The sequence below is a fragment of the Strigops habroptila genome, chromosome Z, assembly GCF_004027225.2.
Source record: "Strigops habroptila isolate Jane chromosome Z, bStrHab1.2.pri, whole genome shotgun sequence".
NCBI classification, from domain to species: Eukaryota; Metazoa; Chordata; class Aves; order Psittaciformes; family Psittacidae; genus Strigops; species Strigops habroptila.
The window spans coordinates 74,863,668-74,886,338 of record NC_044302.2 but is presented as its reverse complement, the minus strand read 5'-3'; the positions used below and the strand labels follow the sequence as shown (position 1 = coordinate 74,886,338).

General features: G+C 35.0%; 1 protein-coding gene across 2 annotated transcripts in view; it reads right to left on the bottom strand.

The window, feature by feature from the left end:
• Positions 1–770: 770 nt before the first annotated feature.
• The window catches only part of TNPO1 (transportin 1), a 70,952-nt gene continuing 49,051 nt past the window's right edge, over positions 771–22,671 (bottom strand). The window contains exons 14-26 of one of the 2 annotated variants that reach the window (XM_030470088.1): positions 22,289–22,514; positions 19,904–20,075; positions 18,342–18,428; positions 17,434–17,541; positions 17,072–17,230; positions 16,893–16,980; positions 15,731–15,829; positions 15,410–15,505; positions 12,414–12,489; positions 11,520–11,619; positions 10,007–10,081; positions 7,217–7,359; positions 771–5,708 (exon numbers count right to left, since the gene is read on the bottom strand). In XM_030470088.1, coding sequence (XP_030325948.1) covers positions 7,252–7,359; positions 10,007–10,081; positions 11,520–11,619; positions 12,414–12,489; positions 15,410–15,505; positions 15,731–15,829; positions 16,893–16,980; positions 17,072–17,230; positions 17,434–17,541; positions 18,342–18,428; positions 19,904–20,075; positions 22,289–22,514 — 1,394 coding nt within the window. In that variant the 3' untranslated portion in view covers positions 771–5,708; positions 7,217–7,251. The remainder of the gene's footprint in view (positions 5,709–7,216; positions 7,360–10,006; positions 10,082–11,519; positions 11,620–12,413; positions 12,490–15,409; positions 15,506–15,730; positions 15,830–16,892; positions 16,981–17,071; positions 17,231–17,433; positions 17,542–18,341; positions 18,429–19,903; positions 20,076–22,288; positions 22,515–22,671) is intronic. The other variant, XR_003989140.1, reaches the window with a different exon arrangement.

Here is a 22,671-nt window from a genome sequence, read left to right as displayed (position 1 = left end):
ATACACTGATCTGCCAGCATAAAGCATCTAAACTGAACTGACTTCCTTAACTTATCCAAAGATCATTTTTTTCCAGGTAAAATATAAATCTTTATGCAAGAGACTCCAGAACTTGCATGCGTGAACCAGAAGAGTGCACTACTGGGTCAGGCAAAACATAAATTTAATATGAAAATTTAATCTCTCATTAAAAATTGGAATGCAACATCTATATTTAAACAACTTTATTAACATAGTCAAGCAGTGATTAACATTCACATCTATTATGTCACATCATACAAATGTAAATACAAAATTACTACAGTACAATATATATTCTCTGCATGATCCAAAATATTTGGTGGCCCCAAAAACTCTTTAAAATTCAGCAGCTTATCAAAAATTAAAACCATATTCTATTTAAAATGAAGTACTGTTAGCACATAGGCAGACTTCAAGAAATATCACTCAAATTTAGTACAGTTTGAGAGGTTGCAGGAGGATATGTTTGAAGGAAACATTCCAACATTGTGGCAGATACAGACGCATCAGATTTAAAGCTTTCAAGCAAAACTCATACAACCTAAGTTGTCAGCAGAAAGATCCAGTCACCTTTCATTTTAAACTATTTTGTATACTGCATCCAATTAGAAATTTTAGACATGTCTAGTATTAGTAAGTCAGACAATGTACAACATAACTACCTATCTCTTCCCATGAAAAAAAGATAATATTACACTGGAGATTTCAACAGCCAAATGAACGTGCTCATACCAATCTTTTTTTTTTCCCTAATCACTGTCCTCACAAAAAACACCCGGGCCTTCTCAATTTTGTTGCTCACCCAAGATAAGGAAATAGATACCCAAGGCAAAAGTAGCACAGTAGAAGCAGCTTATAGAAAAATGATACTGTACTGTAAGTGCTGAATTCTTTGAGATGTGGATTTGGCTTACTTTAAGTATACTGCAATGCCACATAGGGATTCATCTTGTAGAGCCATTTTAAACTTCCCTCATCTAAGTACATTCAAGTGAGTAAGTATCCTGGATACACTAGCAGAATATACTCTACAGGGCGAGCAACAAGAGTACTCGCCTCAGTGTCCCATTTAAAATAATCTAAAGCTGGCTTGCTCCAACCATTAAGTGCAAAAAGCAAGCATCAGCTTGCATCACAAAATTTCTATTGGAGAAGAATACCTAGAAGACTGATGGATGCAAGTCATTCTGGAGAATGCATAGGTGAGTGAAACACACAGCTACTGATCAAGCTTTATTTAGTCAAGATGAGGTTACTGGAAATACTTATTAATATATAACAAATATGTATGCAAACTACACCAGCATCTGAGATAACTGCAGGATGTTTTGCCATTTCACTGTAGAGCTTAACCTTTATCTAAGACAAAAATTTACTCTTTAGACCCTATATAGAAGCTTTATGCATCTATCATCCCCATGAAAAAGACAGTATTGAAGCAGTTAGTGTTAAGTTGCAACTTCTTCCCTTGACAAAATCAGAAACAAATCATTTCCAATATAATGTTGCATTTAAAGCATTTTCCAATAAGTATTTCAGTTCTTTGAATATGGATGCATTCTCCTAAGGGGAAGAATGGTTTTGCACCTTATCTGTTAATACATTCAATATGAATAAAACAGGTGAAGCAAAAGTCATTATTGTCCCCAGTAGAAGGTTAATTTAGAGTAAGTTTAAGACAGAGGAGCTGTCTAAATGAAATACATGAACTGATATAATTAAGACACATTTTTATTAGCATGTGTTCTAAAAAAAGGAAAAAAAAAAAGGGTACAAGAGTATTCACCTGAGATAAAGCTAGTATTTGAGTATTTCTAAGCAATTAGTTTCACTTGAGGAAAGCCACTTGAAGTTTTAAAATATACACTTTACTATTATACAATATATGCAGTCTAAGTAATTAAGATTGATGCTAACATAATAGTCCAAAAAAAAAAAAAAAAAAAAATCACAGTGTGTACCCACTTTGTTAGTTACAAAATTTATGCTACTTCAGAACTTTTAAAAATTATAATGATTATAAATTTTAAATCCATTCTTCTAAAAGTTATCTTTTGAGTACAAGCTTTAAGGAGCAATAAACTAAAGCATAAGAATTAGCTTATTACAGTTTAAATATATACATATTAATTGATTTAGAAAATAATCAAGCTTTGGAAAAAATTTACAAAATTTATTATTTTTGCTTGCACTGGTTAAAATAATGAACTATTCTGATATTTTTCTCCTAAATGAAACGAGCTGTTTCCTGAATGTGTAATGAAAAAAATTTAGTATTGAACTTCACACTTAAGACTAATTCAACAGCAATTTAGAACTGCCAAAAAGATGCATTTATAAGGATTTTCAATATACTTTCTGTTACCAACTTAGGTTGATCAGCAGCTTTTGTTCACTCTCAGAATCCTTCAAAAAGGGAAACTTAAAACAGGAAAAAGGCATATATAAAAACAGTAAACACTGACCTCCTGAGGTTCCTACAACAAAAATATTCAAGTAAAAAATCTACACCATTACTTAGCAGCGGCTATTTCTGTAGTTTAGCACACTAACAGCACTTTATTCAGTGTGTAAGGAGCAAATGAAGTAAGCCGTGCTTTTAGCATGCCAAGAGGCAGAAACACTGGAATGTAACAAAGACAAACTCACAATTCTATCAGTATAAACATTCAGTCAACATTCAAGAACTGTCAAGACCACACCACAAGAATTAAGATGCTTTTTATATATCCCATGATGCAATAATTGAATTATAAACGTTAATGCTGATTCAGAACTTTTCTTACCTCACATTATACCCTAAATGGCTTCTGCAAATCTCCGCGCTATATTATGTGTTAGGAATATGGTTCATTTGCTTTAAAATATACCATGAGAGAACTTACTGATACAAAGGACTATTTTGTCAGTACTGTTGATTTCCGCCTTATTGTAATTATTTTCCTTTCTGTTATACCGGATCAGTTCACATCTGTACAAATACCTATTAAAATACGTATGTACAAAAGTGGCATCCTAAGCTAATCCAAGGTGAGGTGGAGTCATTTTATTTGGTTAAAGGGGCTTTCTGAAATTTAAGAAGTTTAGTTAAACTCAGATTCTAGCTGTTATGCTACAGTATTATTTGAGCATGTTTTCTATTCTACAGACTTTTTAATGTCACTTCTCTGAAACTCTTCCTTAATGTTCAAACACACTCAAAATTAAAGCAAATTTGGGTCCAAAATAATATCCTACCTTGCTACATTTTAAACACTTGGGTTTTCTTTTTGGTTTTTTTTTTTTTTTTCCTTCCAGAATTTGGTTTTAAAGTGTTTTTAGTGACTATTACTAATTAACTTCAGTTATTAGATAAGAAGGAATTTTATATTTGCTACCAAAGCAATGCCATTTGAAAGCAAGTTATTACATGCGATTTTGACCAAATTGAATAAATACTATGTACTAGCATTACTGAATGTACTTCATACAGTACATGTCCAAACTGTTCTTCAGGCATAACCCATTAAAAATTTGCAAAGCCAACAAAAACCCAGGGAGGGGAAGTGGGGGGACATGTAAAACATGCATGCTACCATGCATTTAAAAAAAAAAAAAAAAAAAAAAAAAAAAATCAAACCTCTTTCAACAGCATTTATAAGTTCACACTCACACAGCTCAAACTTCAGTGCAATGGCTAAATCATTCAACAGTCAAAGAACAGAACCATGCAAAGAGCAAGTTCTTGAGGAAGAAAAAACCACCCAGAAACAAACTCCAACAAATCACAACCAAACAAAAACCCCCAAACTGTTATCCAGTATCCATTCTGCAATGCAAAGGTGAGAAACTAAATCTACAAAAAGGCTGTTATGGCTTAATTTTGTTTTGCAGATTAATTATGCAGCACTTGAAAAATGGAAAGGTGTGGCTTCACCTCTGACCAGCAGAGTTAAAAATCTCTCCATTTTCCTTTATCATCATGGGATACTCTTTAGGCAATCTAAATTATTAAAGACTTGCCACTTTCAGATGGACACAAGATCAAGTGTACCAGTTAGGATTTCACATTCACAGTACATAAGAAAATACACATGGAAGGAAAAGTAAAGGGTTAACTTAACAAGGATTTATTCACAGGAATACATGTAAGTAGAGGGGGGGGAAAAAAAAACCCACAACAGAAAAGCTAAACAAATGAAATGAAGAGGATCCAAACCAACTGTCACTCCGTAGCTTTAAACTTGCACCCTTGTGCATTTAACTACATCACAAAGGGCCACCAACATGCGCCGATACAGTGTAGATACCCTGCATTACATCCATCAACTTAAACATCTCTTTAAGATCATGCTTTGAACGAAAAGAAAGCGTAGAATATGTTGAGTGGGAATAAACACAAATATAGCAATCATGTCATCAACTTCTACAATTGTCTTTACGTGCCAACTAACATTTATGCAGCCTTTAACGGGTCTTACCATGTAACTCATTTTTAGAGATTCTGATAAAATCACTAGTATATAACCATGCAGAAAGCACATCACACTGACAGCACAGAGGCAAGAATTTTGCACAGCTATATCAGCTTTCCACATTGTGCAGGTTACACACAATACAATATCAATCTTATTCTTAACAGATCCTAAAAAGGTATTTCAAGGCCTAATTGTTAACTACAGTACTTTATATCTATATTCTTAATAAAAATAAAATCCACAGAATCTTAAAAGGAATTTTAAATGCAGGGCTATATTGAATTGGTAAACTGCAACACAAAACTGGCGCAACATAGGTAAATGTATACCAATTTCACTCTATGTGATGCAAGCATGCTACTTTCCCACTAATTTAAATTACTTCTGATCACTATGAGCCAGAACGCATGCCTGAACCTTAAACTGCACGTTAAGAATAATGCCTTACTCTAGAAATTAAATCTAAAGAAGTACAATAATCAAATCATATCCACTACTTTAATTCTTCTTTTAATGTAAAAATTAAAATGTGAATCTTTCCTTTGAAGTGTCCCTCCCATTACCCTAAACATGAAAGGAGTGACTCATTTGGCAGCTTGCAGGTTGCTTCATTTTGTCCAACTTAACCTTTATTACTTTGTGATGGGGTTTCTATATTGTACACTGCAAGTGCCTGCTCCTAACACAGACACAAGCTGCATTTTAACTGTACTAACTTCATTTGTGTAGTTCTTCATTAACATGCAAATACCTAGGAATCCCATCAAGCAGGATGAAATAATGTAGAAAACCCTTACTTAAAAAACATAAAAGAAAAACGAAAGCCTTTTACTGTTTGTGACCCCCATTCTTAGGTTTCCTTTATTGTGCGCAAAATAGTTTTCCTCTTTACGTATCCCTATGGTTCAATTATATGGTTCTTATTTTGGTATAATTCCCCACAATATTCCAGAATGTGCTGTTTTGTGACTAGATTCCTTTTTTTTTTTTTTTCTTCTTCACATCCAGTGCAGAGTTGTAATAGGAGACAGATTTCCACCCACAAAAGCTCCAGATGTTAAAACATTTCCCAACATCGACTTAATACAGTGACGGCAACACCTCCCTCCCGCCCCTCCCAGTAGGGTTGGGATTGTACTGTATTCCCTACTGGTTTACCCTTCCCCCCAGTAAAGGGTAACATTTTCCCTGGGTGCAGAGGCTCCCTCATAGTCTCCCAGACTGAAGGACCTGTAAAAGGAAAAGATAAAGGTATAATTAAATCTTACCTTGAACCTAACTGACAGATCTATAATAAACAACGAGCTTTTTTGCCTTTTTTTAAGCAGTAGGTGCCACCCTATAACTTAAAAACAAATTTATGCCTAGATTTTTTTTAAGTCTGTTAAGAAAAGAGCCTATTTATATCAGGTAAACTATTATTCATGAAACAACAATGTATGTGTTAAAGCTACAATGACAGTTCCACTATCGTGGCTAAGCTTAGATTTAAAGATAAGAGCAGTCCTATATATTCTAACAAGCTTATCCATTTTTAGCACAAAATTATGAGGTAGTTATAACATTGACAAAGAATATTAAACGTAACTGCAACCAAACTAACAACTTCACTTTTAGGTGGGTTAAGCAAGACAGGCATAGTGTCTTCTCAGGTCAAACTGAGAATAATGGCAGATTTTATCACTTTGGACTCTTCTTTAGCAGGAAAACACCCTTACAAGAGAACTAAAATGCCCTCATTGAAAAATATATAAATGTTTGAAATTGGTATATTTTTAATCCATTGTTCAGATCAACATGTATTTCAAAGAGGATTTCTTATGTCCCTGACTTTGAAAAAATCTTAGGCTAACTTTTAAATAGTTGTCCATTCAAGAATAAAACAGAATTACATTATTTACTCATAATTTCAGTACAAAAATTCTACAGCAAATATCAAGTTTATATAAAGGCTGAATGAATAAACAATTCACCCTCTTTTTTGGGTAGTATATACTATCACACTACTTCACACATGGGAAATTTGCTTCATACACTGTGCACCTTGCAGACAGGAAGGTGGTATAATAACTATTTTAGAATGTACTATCACTGTTCGTTGCTGAAGTTGAATCACTCTCTGCAGAAAACTGTAACAATTCTGAATTGATGCACAAAATGGAACATGGCAATAACACACACATCTACCTCCCCAAAACATCAAGATCTACAGTTACAGTAAAGTTAAAAATCAGCATAACATCCTTTATTCAGTGCAAAGATCATCTAATACGTGGTTAGGATGATGTCGGACTTCTTATGGCTAAAGTGTGTTAGCAAACTTGCTTTCCTATCCTAGAGGAATATTCCTGCTTGGACCACATCTGCCATTACTAATTCATAAGAAATAAAGGAGCCCGTATCTTTCATGATGGCTTGAGGACAATACTCATCACTTTGCTTATTAAACTTGAACACGCACTTTGTTAGACCTATACTTCCAACCTTATCTTGATGCACTAACTGTGCATATTATACACTCACTTTTTCTTTCTTTCTCTGTAAAAATAAAGTCAGTCAGTCAACTGCTTTCGCTATAGCTACCATCATTTAGGTATACTATCATCCCTTTTTCTTTTAACTTCTCATAGGAAGCACGTCTGAAAAATTCTAGTCTGATTATTTATGTTTCATATAATGCAAATAGGGAGGAAGTTTGTTATACAGCTCTGTTTAGCAAGGAAGACTTGTGTGCTTACCTCTAATTATGGGACTGCAGCTACAGTGCATGAGGTTAAACTCCATAGTAAGCTGCAAGGCGCTCTTTTAAGGGAAGAGGAAACTGGTCAGAGAAACGCCTCCAATTCTCATCCCCAACTTGATTTTTAAATCCATGAAGAATCTAAAAATGAGAGAGGGGAAGTCAAGATAATCACTAAACAGAGGATATATTATTTACTAGCAACATATACAGTAAAAATTAGTCTGTGTATACATATCTATATGTATTTTTTTAATGAGCAAGGTGACTTAAAACCTAGTTAGGCCATTTCAGAATGGTATACATTTTACCAATTGACACAGTTTATATACGTTAAGATTACTGTATTGACATTTCTTTTTTAAATGCATAAAATGTTGTGGGAAGAAAGCTGAGCCAAAACTGCAGCCCAGCATTTGACAGTATGAATGCCTGTCAATTTCTAGCACATATACAAAAGCATCCCGTGAGAACCATTTTTTTTTTTTTTTTTTTTTTTTTTTTTTTTTTTTGCAATGGAACCTGTAAGAGAACTCTTACTAAAAAGGAAACTGTTGACATTTTTTGAGTTTTGGAAGAACAGGGATCCACAGTCAAGGGTAGTCAAAAGCCAGTGAAAGAGGGGTAAAAAACCCTACGGGTTTCAGTCTGGACCTTCCAACATAATAAATTAACTGAAAACCACGAAAATTAAATTATGCTTCTAATGAAGTTCTTAGTATGTTAGCTCTAAAAACAGTAGGTTGAAAGGCAAACAGAAAGAACAAAAGCAGATGAAATGGCTCCTCCTCATAGAAAATTATGCAATGACAGTCCGAAGTTCTGGTTTTCCTTTTTAAAGTCAGTGATGAACACATCCTCACAGAAAAGTTAAAGCTCATGATACCAAGTTCACGCTCAATACAATATTCTCAAGCAAGCTGTTCTTCAACAGGACATAGTGATAACGACATTACAGTATCACCAGTTAACTTACTGCTTTTCTCCCTGAAAGAGACCTTCTACAAGGAGGCTCACCTCTCTTCCTAACCCGACGAGTCAGATTAGCCAGCTGCCAAGAAACTACTGAAAATCTAAGAACATTCAGGTATAACAAAAGGAACACTATTAAAATCATTTTCCAGTAGAGTTAAGGAAAGTGAGCTTCAGCTACAGTCTTCAGATAACTTGCTTTTATAAAGAGTAATAAAATTCTTAGGGTATGTATCAGGTTTCAACACTGGCAGCTTATGTACCCATGCTCTTGGAAGTGGTATTTTCTCTCTCAGCTCTAGTTCTAAAGAAAAAAACCAAGCAGTTTTTTTCCATTGTTTCTAAAAGGCATAATGATTGCTCTAAAAACACCTAACTGGACTACAGCAATCATGTATTCATGAAGAAGTAATCTAAAAATGTGCATGCCATCACTTGGAGAATGCTTTGTCTCCTTTCCTTCATGGTAAAAAGCACAACAGAATAAACTTTAAAACGCAAGGGTGGCCTTATGCCACATGACGAAGAACCATTGTGTCTAGTTTGAATGCATTAGATCCCACACAGACAACTTTGGAAGAATCTGAAAAGAGGAGTCTCACTTGGTGAAGCAAGTGTCCAATGCTGAAGGACCAGTGCAGAAACACTGACTGAGATGGCTTTGCACAATCATCACAGACTGCATCCTGGACTTTCTTTTGAGCTTACAAGTATTAGCTGTTTCCTTCTGCTGCTACTAAAATACTCATCAGCTGTGCATTTCCTGGACCTTCAAAGGAGACCAGTTATCCAAGAGGCTAACTAGGACGAGATTTCTGTCTTTGCTCTTAAAGACATGATACAAAAGTTCTAGCTTCTGTTCTGATGCTCACACATGGCATTACTTGAAGAGTAAGTGGCAATAGTGACCCATGATCCTAGTAAGTATACAGGAATATGCTCCATTTTTGCTTTAAGTATTGTGAACTTTTGACATACATCCTTCCAAAAAACCAGAGATTTCACTTTACAGCTTGTGAGGGAAGCCACACTACTGAACAGTAACAGCATGTGTTCATGAAATGGAAGTTAGTTTATTTGATCTGAGACGTTAGTGCCAAAACACAATATATCACATGCTGGGTGGTTTTTTTGCCTTTTTAACTTATTTTACACAAGTCAAGCAGACCTTTTGCTCAAATTCTTTTGACACTTTGTCTAGGAATGTATTCTTGAGTATAGCTCTATGTTAGTTTCTTGAAACTTGCTCATCCAGGAAGGATTCAGAGGAGTATTAAGCAATCACAAACACTTTCAGCAGGAGTAAGAGAAATGGGTAAGATACCACTGGAATATTTTTAATTTGCAATTTTCTAGACATTCTCCAAAATAAACTACACATCTTCGTGGCAAAGAAGTGTTGAACCATACAAATCTCATTCTCTACAGTGTCTTATATGTGGTATAAAAATCTTTTGTTCTTCCAAAAGCAGGCAAAACATAGTAGGCTGGACATTCTGAAAAGCTCTTCGAGGATTTTCAATAGTAAGATCTCAAGTGAACTTTTCAAAACTGTTAAAATAGATCTGGAATAACTCAAACGCATATAAAAATATAGGGTTGGTTTTGGTTTGTGGGTTGGTTTTTTTTGCAGGTTTTTTTTTTAAGAAAAGGTCAGGATTTTTATGTTGTTTTGTCTGAAAACGTATGGCCTTGAAAAGAAACCTCCATGACCACAAATACAGTAAGTGCTAACAGCGGAAACAGAAAACAAAAAAACCCCCAAAGGATCCAAAACAATTACCCTTAGGATATACTGTTATGTTAGACACCTTACCTTACAGAACATGTCTCGGAGATCATCTTTTGGGCTAATCCACGATGCAACAGCATCACAAAAAAAAATAAAGTCCTATAAGATTAAACAATCACATAGGTTAGAAATCTCAATTTACAGGTCTCAAAACAATGCTTGATGTTCATTCTATGAACTATGTAGGATCTTTGATCATAATTCACAACTGCTTTTGTTTTTATGTATTTATTTTCCAGTCAATTCAGACAATAATAGTAAGCTATTGTATGCCTAAGTGTTCAGAAATAGAAACAGCTGATTGTAGGAATTGGTTTGTTTAATCAGGTTTTTGATTAAATAAAACCACAGTTGAAACCCCAACTCTCCCCTCCCACACCACAGCTGTCTAGCATTAATTCTTTCAAGTTCAAGAAAATTTAAGAACCAATCACCTTAATAACCAGCAACAAACTCAAGAACACAGTTGCAACACTCCCTCACACATTTCCAGTCAGGGAAAAAAACTCTTTTGTTTCTTTAAGCAGAGCCAAAAGATTTTTCTAGGATACAGAGAACGCTTATCATGAAGATTTAAAACTAAAGCCACCCCAAAATCCCTATATACTTAGTTCATCCGCTGTCATGCATTACCTTCTAGTACATTATTAAAACACCAGTCTTTAATCATCAAGTTGATAATGCCCATGTTTTTGGGTAGGTACTGAGGATAACAACTACAAAGACAGAGAGATGGGATAATGAAAAGAATCCTTGATCATCCCCTCTCCTTATGGAATGTGAAAGAACAAATGGACAGCAGAAGAGGAAAATGCTAAGTACAGAATAAGTGAAATGAACTGAAAATTTCAAAACACGGTGTTCCTGTGGTTCACGAAGAATTTCAGAGGGAAATTCAGAGGGAAATACAGAGAAAGGAGAAATTCTTTTTCCTCTTAGAAAATACTACACTGGTACAATTTTACTTTGGAGGTGTGGAGACTAAAGAGCAAGTCATACTCCATTCTTCCGATGTATCTTTTATTTTAAAGAGATGCATGTTTCTTGTCACATTGACTAAGCAACATACCCAAAGTTGAAACAGAATCTTCCCTGCTCAAGTTTTAAAAATGAAGTGGTGGTTACTGTTTTTGTCCTGCTTCTTGTTTTAAAAGCCTAGGTTACATCTGGAAAATAGGTTTAAGTATGTCAACTTTTGCCTTGGATTTGCATACAGATCCTGACTACAACCTGACAAGTATCAAAATGCAGTTATTTTAACCAAAGTTTGTTACTTACATATTCTCTGTAAGTAAAAGGCAAAATCTGAATTTAATAATACTCTTCTTCTTTCATTTGTTAGGTGATAATTACTTTAGCATCCTGATATGTATCATTAGCAATATAAACATTTTGGCCTTCTTGACCTCAGAATAAGGCTACATCATGCACTGCAGGGAATCACATCAAGTTAAACTTTTTTCACACTCCATATACAGCTTTCACTACATTTCACATGAGTAAAGAAAACAAGTTTACATCTATTCATGTATCTTACTTGGACTACTCCACTGGGGTTGACAGAGATCATGGTACATATCCCACGGAATGCTGAATCCTTTTCCTCATTGTCTCTTATGTTTCGCAGAGAGGTGCACCTAGGAAGTTGGAGAGCAAAACTTAGCTAACTCTACCACGTTTTTCTTCAACCAAGTTAGAGCTAGATGATGGTATCTGATGGAATAAGTCACACTGATAAGATGATCTGAAACACTATTTTGAACTCTTAGAAAACATTTGTTGCACAGTCTTTATTAGTAAATTCCCATTAGGCATCATCTCCAGAATCTCGTTCTCCTGTTGCACTATATACAATTAGAAAGTGTGACCTGTATTCCATTAAATACAAAAGAGACATGTATCTGAAATATTTATAAAAACTATCATTATTAGAAGCAGGACATATAATACTATCACAGTATGAATTAATGTCAGATACCACTTACAGAACAGTTATTTAAGTTTTACAGCAGCAAGCAAGCTATTTTATACATAACAAATCTATAAACATATATTCCTTACAGCAATTCAAGCCTCAGACTGAATTTTAAGTAATGCACGGTTTAAATTTTACAGTGTTTGCATGCATTGTATTGTCATTCTGGTGGATTTTAAAATGCTCTTTCATAGTCAAGCTTTAACACAGCAAGCATGTGACAATCTTATCCCATGCATAAATTAGTCGTTAGCCACAACATAAAGAATACATGACGGTGCTACTAAAAACTCACAAACCTGATAGGACAAGATTAGTCACATGGTTGGCAATGATTAAGGATTGAGATTTTGTAACCAACTGAAAATATATCTAAAAGTGAGATAGAGAGAAGAAAGAAAGAAAGAAAGAGAGTGAAGAAAAATGAATTAAAAAAAAAGATTGAATAATACACACCAGGGTCTTATAAACTGCTGTAGCATGGGGGCCACCTCTTGAGGACAAACGTAACCAAGACGACCAATTGTTATTGCTAAGGTAACGCAATCACGGTTATACACCACCAAACGCCAACCAAGACATGAGCAAATGAGGGGGGAGGAGAAAAAATAAAGAAAAAACAACAAATAACTCAGAAACAGAAACCAACAGAATCTGTGTATGATAATAAACATAAGATTTCACCAGTGCTGTTTATTACCACCCCCTAAATAAGAGGCAGCAACATATATGGTATACTCTCCAGGGTAAAAGAAAAATTAAAGAAGTAAATGAGAGAACACCAAAAACACAATTTAAAATCCAAAGGCTTTCTCATGTAAGCAGTCATTCTGTCCTCTTCAGAGTAATCTCTTACAGTAAATTTACCTACCATACTTTTTGAAGCTTTTATTCAAATGTAGTATTATGGGTACTCTTGATAAAAAGGAATTAACCATTTTCAATTTTAGATTCAAGTATTCTAAACATTTTTTTGGTCAATATTTAGAATTCAAATTTTAATAGGTCTACTTTAAAAGTAAAGATACATTTATAAATACTTTTGCATGGAAAATATTGTGGTCTAAAAATGCTAAATAGATGAAACACTTCTCAAAGAGCATGAAATATTTGTCTTCTCAATATTGTAAATTATAAATAATATCATAAATCCTCTAATTTAAAGTGGTTGCTAACTCACAGCAACTAACTGCAAGAAAAATTAATTCTTTAATCCAAGTATTTCTCCTGTTCACAAAGGGCTTCCTCACAGAAGTTGTATAAGAACCTGACTTCTGATACCAAGGCATAAAGATACATGAAAAGCAAAATTGCTTCGTAACGTGATTAGGTAGTTTGGTCCTTTGTTCTGAGGGACAGACTGAAGGAAGATATCATGCAAATGTGTTTTAATGGTGTTTGCTCAACTCACAAAAGATTAATCTTTAGAAAAAGGAGAGGGTGGGGAATAATGTATCAGGATCACTTGAAGCAAATACATGAATAATACTAAAATCCAGCAGATTTATATGAAGCAGAGAAAGGAAACCTATGTTCAAGGGACATACTATGCAACACTCTAATTAACAGGCATTTGTGAACAGTTTCATGAAACATGCAATAAAGCAGATGATGCCTTTTCCAATAAAAGTTTGGTGTAGGATATACTAGCAGTTTGAAATGTACTCACTTCATGTATTCTGCAGCTCATTGGCAATGTCCTTTTTTGCCCTGATGTTACTCAATTTCAGTATGCAGTGCCTAAAATCTTCAGCACTTCTAACTTAAAAAACTGCATTTGAAGTGCTACTTTCAAATGAAAATATACTTTTAAGTTTTATCTGTAAATTCTCTCAGCTGCAGTTTGTACAAGGAACAGTAATCTCTGTGAAAGCTCAACTTTTTTGTATATACTGGTTATTTTCTATGCGATTACTTTTATTTAAGGTGGTCTAATGCTTCCATAGAAGTGTTTTTCATAGCTCACTGCATAGGAAGCTAAAGCAGAAAACAGTGATATTCTTACACATATTAGTGGCACACAGCACAGTATCCCACAACAAACTTATAATAAATACACCACACTCAACATTTATTTGCAGTTATGCATCCACATTTAAAATAACTATTCAGAGAATAAAAAAATAAAAACTAAAAATAATAATAATAAAAAAAAAGAAGTCAGTGTTTGGATGCTTCCAAAAATTCTCTAACAATGATGGAAGCAAACATTTAAGTACTGGATGCCTCTCTGTTATAGGTGTTACACATCCATTAGTGCAGAGGAAGGGGGTCAGGGCAGGGGCAGGAGGAAAGAAAATTTTTATTGTTACACTATTCCATGATATATTTCACAACAAGTAGGTATTTGTTCCAAAATTATCTTTGCAGAAAGTACTACCTATATTATGCCAGACAACTAGGTAATTTTTTCCTTTAAGTTCACCTTCCATACTAAAAGGGGGAAGGGAATAAGGGCAGAGAAACCGCAGCATGTACGTTTAGAGAATAACAGAGGAACAATATGCACTGAAAAATCTCTGTTCAATTAATCTCTTGCTTAGCTCAAAAAAATACAACTGTACCACTGTATTTGCATAATTTTAAATCATGTCAGGTGTAATAACTAAGCCATCATTTCCTTACAAGACAGTCAGTTTTCAAACGGAGGGGGTGGGAGGGGAGAGTCTCAATTAGTAAAATAGTAAACAGAAACAAAATTATTAATAAAGTTTTGCTGAAGTATGGAAGGTGCTCTTTATACCAGAACATGCCCTCTATAAATGCAAAAGAAACAAGCCTCAGAAATTTCAATTCAGTAAGGCATTTGGGGATTGCTCCCAATTTGGAAGGCAAAGCTGTGGGCCAGAACATAAAACATGCATGCCATTATTAGAATTCTTTTCAGGAATTTGTTATTAAGTGATCAGGTAGTACAAGGTTTACATAATTTCACTTATGTTGTTGTAAAACTGCCATCACAGATCTAGATTTTTGACCAAAATATTACAAGTTTATCTTATTAAGAAGTGCATTTTTTGTAAATTCAGAAAGTTCATTATTTGTTTTATATATGCCAATTACATTTGTTTCAAAAACTAGACATATATATATAGTACACATGTAAGAACATGCATATATTAAAATCAGTGTGAACTAAGTCTTTAAGTGTTACTGCATACATCTGTCAATTCAATACATAAATAAAACTGGAAGAATATTTAAACAGATAAATAAATAAATACTGCAAAAGTAAGAAAGCAATAACTTTAGGAATCTAGATATATGATAGATGGTTTTCTTCAAGACTGAGACTTGTAAGAACTTCTGCAAAACAGAGTTGCTTTTGCTTATAAAAGCCAAATACATAGCAATAAAATCAGTTCTGGTGTGGTTGCCCTATGCAAGTTTTAAAATAATTATAAAAAAAATCTCTAGTTCCCTTCACCGTGTATGGTTCAGTTTTTGGGTACCTGTGTTCTCTAACAACGTCTTTGGTGTGTTGGGTCTGTTAATTATTTCTACAAGCTGGTGCAACACCATTGGAATATAAGGCTGCATCTCTATACCTGAAACAGCCAAAGAAAAAAAAGATTCAGAAGAAAATTAGCATTAATATGCATAATCTAAATAGATTGGGTACATTGAACTTACTAAAAAGGACAAGAATGTCAGATTTTATTAAAATTTTAACATGAAAGTATCACAGTGCCCCCCCCCCCCCCCCCCCACCTCCCAAATACCCAGACAAACCATGCTAAATGTGCAGAGATTCAAGGAAAAAAACATCTTACCCATCTGTATGGAGATTTCTCCAATTGCCCAGGTGGCATTGTTACACACAGAAATGAATTCAGGGTTTAGGTTGGTTCCCAAAATTGGCATGAAATCAGCTAGAAAGAACAACATTTTAAAATCTCATCACACAATACAACCATCTTGTCCCATTACTGTAAGATCATAGGGGGAAAGAAAAAAGAGAAGTTTTAAAAAAAAAATAATGTAAGCCTATTTAAACGCTTGGAAAGAGTTACACATGAATTTACAAGAGCTATGTTTCTGCTATATGTCAGATCAACCTGGATTTTAGAACCTAAGCAGATCAATGCAAATCTTTTGAAATTATGTTTTAAAAATGTTTCTAATAGGCTTTATGTAACTCTAGAAACCTTCTTCTCTCCCCTTCCCTTGCTGGGGTGAGGGGACTGAGGGTAAGAGGGACGAAGAAAAAACAGCTACAAGTACTTGCAGTTTTATAGTATAGTTGAACAACCCTCAAATCACCTGGATAGCTATGTATTCAGCTATGCTTGGAAAAAAAAAATAAATAATGAAGCTTAGAAGGCAATCACATCTTTGATTAAATTTGAAGAAAAAATTAGTTACAATGATAGATTATAGCACCAGCCAAATGAATTCTAAATTCCAAGCCTATCCAAGCATTCACTTGGCAATTTAAGTCTATCTCAAGAGTATCTGTGGGAAGAGCCAGCAAACATCATGGAAGTGTGTAACTGATGATACTTCCTTATTGCAATTAAAGCAAAAAACCCACCCAAAACCCTTCCTTCATGCCAAGTTTTCTAGTTTATATAAATAATTTTATATAACAATATATTCTAGTAGAACAAAAAAACCCGTAAATTCAAGAATTTATCAAAGCAAGCAACCATTCTAGTTGAAGTCCAAGTACCTCTGTTTTGCTGTATTCCAGCACAACAGGCAGCTTGTTGCATTATAAAAATTAAGGACAAAATGAACTTTTGCACTATCTACAAAAATAAGAACATTTTAAGCACACAATTTGAAAGACAAAAGACTAGATACTGTTGCGGATGAAGGAAAATGAAAACTTACACCATGAAAAGGCAACTCACAGAAAGGGAGCTTAACAATAGCTAAACCAGCCTCTTATCAGTTTGTAAGACAATTATTTAATATGTAAAAGAAACATACCAATGCAAGGCTTAACATGCTGAAAACACGCCTTTGTCAGATCACCTAACAACGCAAAAGAACTCTGCCGTACCTCGGGCATTTTATCCTAAAGAGAAGAAGAAAAATTACAATTCTAGAAGTGTTTCTTATTCTCTTAAGAAATAAAATCCTTGGATCAAACAGGTTACTCATCTCACCTGCATGCATTGGTACATTAGTGTCAGGATATTGCTACGAGCCACTAGCTGTTCAATGTTGCCTCCAAGTCCTTCAGCTAAACCACTGAGTAAATCAAGAGCCACAATCATGAAATCTTTATCTGGAGCCTCATATTGGTCTGGCTGAGCATTATGCAACTGCAACAAGTAAGTACACATTTTCAAAGTGAGTATTCGATTTTTCTCAGGGGTATGCATAAAAAAAAGTTTCAGAACTACAGCGTCATTTAGATATTCAATAGTTATGCTACAAATTTCTCTGCAAACACATAACTTTATATAATTAATATACTGGTTTCAGGAGATATTATGAAAGCATTGGAATAACAATAGAAAAATACCATGGCTTGTGCAAGTGTCTTCTGCACCAGATTTACACAACGCTGGTACACAGGTTCACAGTATGGAAGAAAGCCAGATTGCAAGGCAGTAGCAACTGACGACAGGCACTAGAATTAACAAAAAAGAGAGAAAACAGTCACTACCCTTCCTCACATTCCTGAAGTGCCTTTTACTTGGAAGAGGTAAATTAAAATATATTAGTATTTTAAGTATACTCACATGTAACTGATCAAGTAAACACAACCTAGACAGGCAGTCCCTATTAGCTGAGCCAAAGCAACTATCAGCAAGTTGTTACTCTCTCCTACGTATGCCAGCTGAGAAAATTTCTCAGCAGCATCATCTTCTTAGAGGTAGCCAATATAGTGCATACACCACCAGTTATGATAATTCTGCCAGCGCTTGCACTAAGCTTCAGTATCTTGACTATGTACAAGCCCTAACATTACCTAAGAGTTATGAAATTAACTTTTCTAGAGGTGCTTTCCTGTTTCAGATTTGGAAAGTACAGAGAACAGGCTACATGGTCTGGTTCATACCTTCAGCTTGTCTGACAATAGTTTTAACAGAAGGATGAAGGGAGAGCAAGGAGAGAGAAAACAAGAATAAAAGGATGGAACATTTTTTCCTCTAAAAGAATCCCATCAAATACTTCCGAATGGCAGAAAAAAACCCCAAAAACCCAACCCCAAAAAAACAAAAAAAGAAAAACCTAAAAGACTTCGTCTAAATCTAGTGACATTTCCTCAGTCACAAAATTTTCTTCCTACAGTCAGAATATTTTCTCCATAATAGGAAATACCTAACACTCTCAACTTTTAGTCTTACTTCCTGGCAGGAGCATCTTTAGTAGGAAGTGTAATTCCTAAAATAAGTTAATAAAAAAAGCCCTCCAATTCTAATTTACCTCTAATAAAGGGAAGAGATCTTTATCCTCATCCTTCAGCATGTTCCACTTCTGGATTAATGGAGGCATTAGCATCTGAATATATTCCTGTTTAGGATGAAAATACACCAACTGCTGAAACACTTCACTGCATACTATTTTATTTCAAAGCTAGAAAATTATGTATTAAGAATTTATACTCTACTTTTTCAGCAAAACCCCGCTGTTGTAATGTAATTCAATCATTGCTGCAATATGCATACGTAGTTCAATATTAGAGTTTACCATTTGTGTTCTAAGATTTTTTGCTGAAGCACATTAAGTCCCTCTGCAGAGTGAGTCCGTCCCTCCAGATTTGGGGTTCCAGTCTAGCTGCCTGAGTTGTTACAAAGCTGTATGATTGCCTCAGGGCCTATGGAAGATTCTTTGACCAGCAATGCAATCTGGCTGTGAGTCTGCCACCTGCTTTTCTCAACTATTTCCCATTGCCTTGATGCTACAGCTCCACCTCCTCTAGTTCCTGAAACTACTTCTTCCAGCAACAAACTATCCATGAAGAAATTAATTTCCTATTCCTCCAGAAGGATGCACTTACCCCTTCTATATAACACTGTTGCATCTTCCCTGTCACTGCACAGCCAGAGTCACAAGGACATTGAGCAAGGCATCTCTATTGTGCTGTTGCTCCCAGAAGGTATCTAAAGAGCCAACATGCTTCCAGCTAATGCTGTGTCCAAAGATACAAAATTCTATGTGACTGAAGAAAGTCTCACCATCACCAGTAGCTCCCATTTAGCTTCCTCTTCGTACTGTCAAATGTTAAGGTGGCTAGGGCCAAAGAGATTGAAAAAGAGGTCTTCTGATGGTGTGGGATCTTGGATTGCAAGTAAAATGCTATGGAAACAGCTTAAATGGTTTTATTCTAGTGTGTCTATGTCATATGAAGAGCTATAGAGAAATAAATAAATTTCAATCACCATCATAAGCTGCACACATGTGACGTATGCATATTCCATTAGTTAATATATGTACACTAAAAAAAAAATCCCAGTATATTTACCTGTGTGTTTTCTGTCCTTTGTCCAGAGGATTGTGTGGTTTTAGATATATAAAATGCCTGTCTCTCTGATAAAGCAATTTCTTCTGACCGTGTGCTCCAATACATTAGAAAGAGACACACAGGGTAGCTTAGCTATGCTTAAAAGTGATTACTAAAAACAGTGTGGTCATTAGAAATTAACACACACATTCTGCCAATTTCTCAGAAGTCCTATTTCATATCTATATTGAGATATGTATCTATTCTGAGATGAAAAACTCTGAGCATGAGAAAAAAAAAAAAAATCACAGTAAGAAACACATTTCACAAGCCATCACCACACAGAATCAGGTATTCAGAACAGCGAGTGTTTGTGTAGTGGGCATGCAGTCTGTCTAATTTACCTGTACCTATTTAGTGTTATTGAAATCTACACAGAAATAACAGCATTTCTGTTTTATAGCATGTAAATCATGCTACAAAACCCACTGAACCAGTTTTTCAGTTATAAGGACTGCTTCTACAGAACATAAGGTATACTCACTGGTTTATTTAGATGATGTCCTACAGAATCTGCTAGAGTTCCTATAGCATCATAAAGAATGAGCAGGTTTTTATGCTGGTATTTACTAAATGCGAAGACCAAAGTGTCAAGTATATATGCAAGATAAGGAACAAGCTCTGTACAAGCCTCCTCTTCTAGAGTAGCAAAGGCACTGAGAAACAAAAAAAACCAGGTCAGTTAGTATTTTGGAAAAAACAAACTAAGATGACCCCAAAATGTCCCACACTACCCACGTCTATTTAAACATAAAACTGTATTTAGTCCTCATATTAATCCAGAATATGTTTTCAAATTGGTATTACTGAGATAACCTTGATCTATTTTGACTGAACATGTGAGATTCAGCTCTTACACTGTGATGAGCAAAATTAAAAAATATTACTGTAAAACCTGGTATATATATGCATGAAGCCCTCACCAAAAAAACATTACTGTACGCAAGTTACACTATACTAACTGAAATAGTAGGAACCATTATAAAACCTGTTTACTTAGGTTAAAAATGGCCCACTCTCTTTAATCTATGCTGTAACTGCATGTAGAAGCCCTAGTGCTGTTGTGTCAGTAGAATGCCAACATCAGCCTGTACTTTCAGCAGTTCACACAGATAAAATGTCATGGGGGGGGAGGGGGGGAAAAGTCAGGAAAAACAGATACAGAAAGACATACAAAACTAAAAGCAAAGACAGGGGATGAACACTTATAGCCAGCCTTGGTCAAAGCACACACCACAGCACCATGGAAAGACTTTTCAGGTTGTCTGTCAAGCGTTTGAACAGCAGCATTAAGAAAACCCACCCAAAACAAATAAAAAAAGCCCCCACACCAGACATGCTGCTTTAGAGAAACAGTAAGGAAAGGAAAAAAATATGAGCTATTGAAGATTTACTGGCCTAGCTTGTGTCAACAAGATTATTATTAGCCTGTCCCTGCACTAAAAATGCACGCATCACTGCATGAGGTGAACAATCCCCTACTAGCACGCTACCAAATACAGAAATGCTTTTTTCTTACCACAATGCAACGGTGAACACTAAGTAGCTAGCATTCTTACTTATCTATTATTCTGTTGTGTTATTATGAAGTATTTTTTCAGAAAGACATACAACATGAGCAGGAAAACATGCTTCAGTAAAATATCTTTTTGGGTGTCACCAACTAAAGGAGTAGGGAGCCATTTCTCAATAGTACAGAAATGAACATCAGACATCTGTTATGATAGAGATGTTAGCGGTGAAAAACAGAGTATTCTGTGACCAATTTTTAATTTGATAGACATGAACAATCTATGCAGCTATTCACTGTAGGGAAGCAGCTTTCTGTTCCTCTCCAAGAAAGAACATTGTATTTTCTTGAAATTTAGAAAGCTAGTAAATGTTTTGACTTGTAACAACTCTACATTTTCCTGAAGTGGAGTCTCCCAGACAGTTGACTTTTTTTACCTGCAACAGTAATTTTAATGAATCTTTGCTCTAAAGAAAGCATTTCAAAACATGCTACAAATCTGATCGTGAACTTTAAATAAAAACTAAAACCAGGTGTATTGTTATTTTTAGTATTTCTGTGAGATTATTTAACAACTGCAACACAGTTGTGTTCAACTACATGCACATTTCAACCAAGTTTTGGGCAAGAAAAGTATTAACAGATTTCAAGGGGAGAAGGGGTTTGAATCTATTAGTCTTATATCACCATTTTCCTGCTGAAACAGACAATCATCACTATGATACGACAGAATTCTGTCATCACTGTGATAAGACAGAATGTTAAAGCCTAAGGTATTTGCTAGCCCAGTGCTTGAAAAGGTTTAGAGGCAAAAAGGAAACAGTGTTTAATACGCAAATCTTACGAAGTATGTCAGCAAACAAGGGAGATAAAGGAATCTTATCTTCCAGGATCTCCCTTCAAGAGAAAGAGACTATCCCTGGGAATAATCATAAGCCAAATGTTTTGGTAATCCTGAGCTAAATATAAACATCAGTTATCCAACCATAGGATAGTATACCATTGTGATCAGTATTGACCTTTTTCATACGCATATTAAAACACCCAGATTTCTGGTCAATGAAACATCATATATTGAAAATAAACGAGTGTCACAAACAGATAATTTCTTTTATTACAATAACTTCTTTAGTTTGTTGAGATATATACTCTGAAAACAAAAACTGGACAAGAGAAATACAAAATAACTTTTTTCATGTTATTACAATGTGGAATAACTTGTGACTACTCCAGAAAATGAATCTACTCCAATTTCAAAAAAAGAAATGGAGTTGTGCATTGACTGATAAAGGCATTAAAATATTTTCCAATGAAAAAGCAGTGCCATGGATGGTGCTCTTTGCTTAAGCTTTGGCTTACCTGCAGGCAGCTTCTTGTACTCTCTTGTTGCTATCCAGGATACGCTTTAGCAACTCAGTCATTAATGGCTTCAAGTATGTGTCCGGGGGTTGACTAACTACCCAGTGTGCATAGCGACTAAGAGTCCAGCATGTAATGGAGCGCACAAGAGCCTTTTTGTCGGAGAGGCACTGAATAAGGTGAGGGATCAGCTCTGGAAGATATGGAATCATACCCTGCATGCAGCCTAGAAGGAGAAGTATAGCTATTGTAGTACCAGAATTAACAAAAAGTTCTATTCTTTCCTAGAAGGGACATATTTTCCTTCTCTATCATGTAGGAATACATTTTTACAATATACAACGCCTACCTGATTTATCTTAAGTGCTAAAAAGACACAGTGC